This window comes from Phyllostomus discolor, chromosome 2 (assembly GCF_004126475.2).
Source record: "Phyllostomus discolor isolate MPI-MPIP mPhyDis1 chromosome 2, mPhyDis1.pri.v3, whole genome shotgun sequence".
NCBI lineage: Eukaryota > Metazoa > Chordata > Mammalia > Chiroptera > Phyllostomidae > Phyllostomus > Phyllostomus discolor.
The window spans coordinates 111,756,573-111,762,572 of NC_040904.2; the positions used below are offsets into that span (position 1 = coordinate 111,756,573).

The 6,000-nt window shown below is 57.7% G+C and overlaps 1 protein-coding gene across 1 annotated transcript; it reads left to right on the forward strand.

The window, feature by feature from the left end:
- The first annotated feature begins 968 nt into the window (after window positions 1–968).
- GSX1 (GS homeobox 1) lies at window positions 969–2,223 on the forward strand. The gene is made up of 2 exons (XM_028503443.1): window positions 969–1,380; window positions 1,844–2,223. The coding sequence occupies exons 1-2, from the start codon at window positions 969–971 to the stop codon at window positions 2,221–2,223; spliced, it is 792 nt and encodes a 263-aa protein (XP_028359244.1).
- The last annotated feature ends 3,777 nt before the right edge of the window (window positions 2,224–6,000 follow it).

A 6,000-nucleotide genomic window follows, 5' to 3' on the forward strand; every position in this document is an offset into this window, starting at 1 on the left:
TGAAAGTGCTGGTAGACAACCATCTGCGTAACAAAGACTGGGCGTTACAGGCAACATCAAAGTTAAGACTAATTGAGAAGCTTAGAGAAAACAGGGAGAGCAATGGGGCTAGGGCTGGGTACAGGAATATCTAGTCCTTCTCCTGTCTCCCCAGCGGTGCCTCCCCCCTGCAAGAGCCCGTGTCCTCCTGCTTCCAGACACCGAGAGAGGGCAAGAGATTCCACAGGTGGAAATGGCAGTCCGGCTGTAGGGACGTCCTCGGGGTGCACAGCGCTGAACTGAGCGCACCGAGGGGAGGCAGCATGATCTTGGAGGACAGGGTGAGGTGAAAGAAGGAAAGGGACAGAGAGGGAGTGCGCAGAGAAGATTGGGGTGAGTGTTCTTGGAGATCTGTGGGAGCAAGGCAGCAACGGAGGGGGGTGCAAAATCAGTAAGATAAACAGGCCGATAGCCAATGCAGAGCCAAAGGGAATGAGGAATAAAGAGAAAGAAAAGAATATTAAATCGTAGGAAAATGAGAAAATAAACCCGCAAAAGGAAGAGGAGGGGCGAGGGCGCCTGTTACGGCGTGGGTGGGGTTGACAAGAATAGAGTACATTATGCAGTTCATTTAGTTAACAAGTGAAATAATGAGGAAGCGTGCAGAGTGAATGCCAAGAGAAAAGGCACAAAAACCCTATTGAGAGGCCCGGGCCGCTCCTGGCGTAGCCCATCACATGGCAATAGTCCTATTTAAGCGGCGCCGCCGGCGCCTTTCAGCACCACTAGCGCTGGCCAGCACCCCGCTCTCTCTGGGCGGTGCCCACTGCTGCAGCGGAGGCAGCTTCAGCCTCGGCTTCAGAGGTGCTTTCTGCCTTCCGGGAAGAGGCAGCTGCGCGCGGCCGCCGCCCGTGGAAGTGCGTGGAGACCCCCGAAGTCAGAGAGGCTCAGGGAGCGGGCTGGCGGCCGGGCGACCGCGCAGTGGGGCCATGCCGCGCTCCTTCCTGGTGGACTCGCTGGTGCTGCGCGAGGCAGCTGAGAAAAAGGCGCCCGAGGGCAGCCCGCCTCCGCTCTTTCCGTACGCGGTGCCTTCGCCGCACGCACTGCACGGCCTTTCCCCGGGCGCCTGCCACGCGCGCAAGGCCGGGCTGCTGTGCGTGTGCCCGCTCTGCGTCACCGCCTCACAGCTGCACGGGCCCCCGGGGCCGCCCGCGCTGCCTCTGCTCAAGGCGTCCTTCCCGCCTTTCGGCTCTCAGTACTGCCACGCGCCCCTGGGCCGCCAGCACTCGGCAGGGCCGCCCGGGGTCGCCCACGGCCCCGCCGCCGCCGCTGCCGCCGCGGCGCTCTACCAGACCTCCTACCCGCTGCCTGACCCCAGGCAGTTCCACTGCATCTCCGTGGGTAAGCCAGGCCGCCGCGCGGGGCACAGCGTGTAGGTGGCCCGATGAAAGTTGACGAGCCAGGGATGGGGGGTGAGGGACCCTAGGCGTTATGGGGCGATGAGAGTCCTGTCGGGACCCTGAGGGGGACACCGAAGGTGGTGTTGGGTTGGAGGGCTAGGGAAGGACCCCGGGAGGGAGGGTGAAAGCAGAAGACCCGAGTCCTGAAGGGGACGCCCAGGAAGGAGCGAGGACTGGGATTCGGGGCGCTCCGTGAAGGGGTGCCAGGGCCGCGCGACTCCGGGAGGATCCGAGTCCCTTGGTTTGGCAAGGAGGTGCCCGTGGTCACGCTGCTGTGCATCGTGTTCCGGGCGAAGAGGTGGGCGAGAGACAGAAATCCTGGGACCCTAAAGGCCGCCTACCGGAAGACCGGGCCCGCAGCGCAGGGTCTGATCGCTTCCCTCTCTCACCCCCACCCCCCTCAGACAGCAGCTCCAACCAGCTGCCCAGCAGCAAGAGGATGCGCACCGCCTTCACCAGCACGCAGCTGCTGGAGCTGGAGCGCGAGTTCGCCTCTAACATGTACCTGTCCCGCCTGCGCCGCATCGAGATCGCGACCTACCTGAATCTGTCTGAGAAGCAGGTGAAGATTTGGTTCCAGAACCGCCGGGTGAAACACAAGAAGGAGGGTAAAGGCAGCAACCACCGCGGCAGCGGCGGAAACTCCGGTGCCGGCGGGGGCGCACCGCAAGGCTGCAAGTGCGCGTCGCTGTCCTCAGCCAAGTGCTCGGAGGATGACGACGAAATGCCCATGTCTCCGTCTTCTTCGGGGAAAGATGACCGAGATCTCACGGTCACTCCCTAGGAGTATGTCTCCCCAGGTTGCCCACCCCAGGCCCTTCCTGCGCCTCAAGACTGGTCCTGGGACTCAGCGCTGGGTCCTAGGCACTGGCTGCCAAGCGGTGACCACGCACGGATTTGGCACGGCTTCGCCGAGCCCCTTGGTCCTGGGCAGTGCCAAGCTTGGCAGAGAACGGACGCTGGTATCACCGCCCCAGGGTGACCGGACTCCAAGCTGTGAACACTGCAAGAACTCGAGTCCGTCTCGGCCGTGCGGTAATAGCGGCCCCCGCGGGCACGCCGGCCCAGCGCCTTGCTGGCCGCCAGAGCCTCCTCGCCTACACTCTCTGAACTCGTTCAGGTGTCCTCGATTCCTCTGCTCTCCTCACTCTGAGTCAGACTCGGCCATTCATCCCTAGGATGCCTGTTCCGTTTGTTTCCTTGTTTCCTTCCTTCCTTCCTTCCTTCCTTCCTCCCTCCCTCCCTCCCTCCCTCCCTCCCTCCCTTCCTTCCTTCCTTCCTTCCTTCCTTCCTTTCTTCCTTCCTCCCGTTTTTTCCCTCCCCACCTCTTCCCTGTGGTGGTCTGTCATCCACAAATTTATGAACCTCTGTTTTTTCCTTTTCCTCTCCCTCCCTCCCTCCCCCATCGAGGAGCCTCCTTCCGAGTTCAATCGACCCACTTGTCCTTAACCAGGCCTTGCTGTCCCTGAGGCTCCTCTACCAGAAAATTGTTGCCCGTGATATTTGTGTCCGAGAAACCGATTTAACTTTGTTTTGGAGACGTTCTGCCTTCCCGCGGAGGTCCTGGAGAATCCTCCTCTGGAGAATCGTCTCTTACCCCAGACCCTAGACCCCGGCTCGCCTAGCTGTGTAACTGTTCCGTCTCTGTAACACCAGAATATATTTATTTATTTATTTATGTAAAAATTTTAAATAAACTTTCTTTCTTAGAAATCCACGTGACTCTGGACCTCCAGGGCTCCAAGTGGACTGGACAGGCTCCTGCCAGGGTTAGAATTTCCCGCTGGGGCGGGGCAGGGAGGGGCCAAGGGGCCCCCCTGTCACTCGCCTCTCCCGATGCTCAGACCCACAGAGACTCCGGCCGCGTGCTCCCTGGTCTAGCTCCGGCCTGGTGCGCACACTCCGGGGAGGGCACAGAGCTGAGCCCTAAGGGAAGGAGTGGCCCCTCCCCTCCTTGTGCCTTAGGCCTTAACACCTGTAATGCCCCCTCCAGCCTGGGATCCTTTCGCACCCCTCGCCCTCTATGTCTGGCTGTCCCGACCTCTACCGCCAAGGGCAGAAATCATCCCGCTCCAGCTTGAGAGATCTGTCCTTCGCTGTGCTCCAACTGGTAACGATTTGTTAGAGACATTGCCTGCGGGATGGTGCGGCCTCCTCTCGTGAAGGCCTCTCGCTTTGCTTTGAGGCCCGTGTTGGGCAGTGGTTCTGAGAACTCACAGCAATCCGGCACCAGAATCCCAACAGGGACGTTCTTAGAAATTCTTGTTACCATACCACAACCCCCTACAACTTAGAATCCACACTCTAGGCCCCCTTGCGAACAGGTGTGCGAGGGCGGGAGTGGCGTTGGGGGCGGTGAGGAGGAGAGGGTTACCTGTGTTCCTGGCACTAAAAGCAGTAGGAGGTTGGGGGGTTTCCGCAGAGATGCGGAGCGCTGGGCCACCCAAAGGAGGTATTTCTGCCGTTCAAAACACTGGATATGAGAAACAGCCTTTCTGGGTTCTCAAGAATCCTCAAGCCTTCCATACCTAGTCCTGGAGACTGGGACCACTTCTCCTGCCAGAAGTCCCACCCACCAGCACACACACACCCTGGTGACTGCTCGGACCGGGAGTAGGCAGGCAAATCAAACAAACACGTGTGTCTCTTTCAAGAGAAATATGCTCCAGTTCGGGTTAGCTCAACACGAATTAGGTTCGTTTCTAAAACCTTCAGTTTCCTTCAAATACAGCTGAGAGTGAGACGCTCTCTCCAATCCCCTAGATAAAGGCAGGCATAATCTGACTCCCCACTGAGAGGTCACTCCAGTTTCTTTCTTGATCAAGGTGCCAGGGCTGCGCTGAACACAGAGGAGAGTCCGACCAGCCTCCCTCTCAGCACCTTCCCCCAATCTCCAACGGTAGAACCAGTGTTTCCTGGAGGACCAGATCTCCACCCTCCCAGGAAGGGGCGTTGTGCCAACCTAAAGGAAGCCCGGGTGTTTGATGGCACACCGCGAACAGAATCCCAGCTAATGTTATCATCAGCGATTCTGACACTTTCTCAGTTTTGCTTGGCTGGCACGCTGCTCTAAGAGCTAGCTCTTTGGTGAGTGAATGAATGAAGTTTTGCATCCTTTGGCTCCAGTGACACCCACCAGTTTGCCTTTGACCCTGCGGCAGCAAGGCCCCCAGGGAACAGGTCCATGGTGAATCTGTGGGCTCATTTTGAGGCAGCTCCTTCTCTAGATTACAGAAGGGGGTGGTCAGATGCCCTGGGACAGGCTGTCTCCAGCTGTCAGCGACCGGCCACTAAGACAGTTTCGGAGGTGGGCCTGCCAGGAAGCTGGACTGGGGGTGAGGATGGGGTGCAGCAAGGACAGAGAGAGATAGAAATGGAACTTGGAAAGATGCGAAGAGGCTGAAGCCTATATCCACCTAAAGCGTGTCCCCTCCCCGAATTCTTCCATTTTGCCACGCTATGCAGACCCCGTCCGTTTCCAGAGGAAGGGGCAGATCCACTGCTGCGCCTGGGGTCCACTCGGGTCCACTTCTCTCCGGAGTGTGCCTTTCTCCCCCTCAGCTTTGTCTACCCAAGTTTGCATTTCCACGTTCTGCTCCCAGAAAACCAGCCTTTTCGCTCTCTGGCTGCCCGCCCTGGGAGCAGTGGGAGAAAGAAAACGCAGCCTCCTTGCAGCGGTCCCAATGGTTGACAAGACGGTGACAGCAGCAGGCGCTGGGGAGCGTGGAGGCAGCTTCTGCGGGCGCAGGGCCTCTCCACATCCCGCGTGGCGTGCAGGGGTGCCGACCAGCTATTGCGCTCCAACAGGCTTCGACTCAAACACTCCTCACCCTGCCCTGTCTCTCCTTCGGCGATGATCCGCACCAGAGTCGCTCCTGCGCTGCCTGGTTTGGGATGAAGGCAAGGGCGCGCCTGCATTGAGAAGCTACGAGAAAATGGAGCTTCTCTTCTAGGAAGAGAGTAGCCAGTCTTTAAGACCACACTGTTTTGAGCTAGAATTTGGGACTTACAAGGAAAATTGTGAAGTTAAAATCAGACAGTTACTAGGTTGGAATTTCTTGGAAATTATCATTTAGTGTAACTGATTCAGCTACAGACCCGAGTTTATGTGGGAGACAGTGTCTTTCTTTTCTCCATGCAGCATAGTGCCTAGAAGTCTGGACCTTAGCATCCAAGTGTCTGGCTTTTCAATCCATTTCCACCAGCTACTTACAAGTTTGGGAATCTTGGGCAAACCACTGGTTCTTCCTGGGCCTCAGCTTCTTCATCTGTAAATGGGAATTTTGTTAATAGTTGCTTTGCAGGGTGGTTATGCAACATTATAGGATAGATTTCACATAAAATGCTAAGCACAATGCCTGCCAAGTTCCAATAAATGTTAACCAATGCAGTTGTTGCTCTAGTTACTTGTGCCTATAGATGGGCCTGGGGCACAGTTGGCACTGCATTATTTACTTAATGCTGAAAAGTGACCACTCACATACAGCCTTAGAGCAGAATCTGCCACAGAGGGGTGGAGCACACACACGTGCCAACACCAGCAGGAGCCACCCCCCCCCCC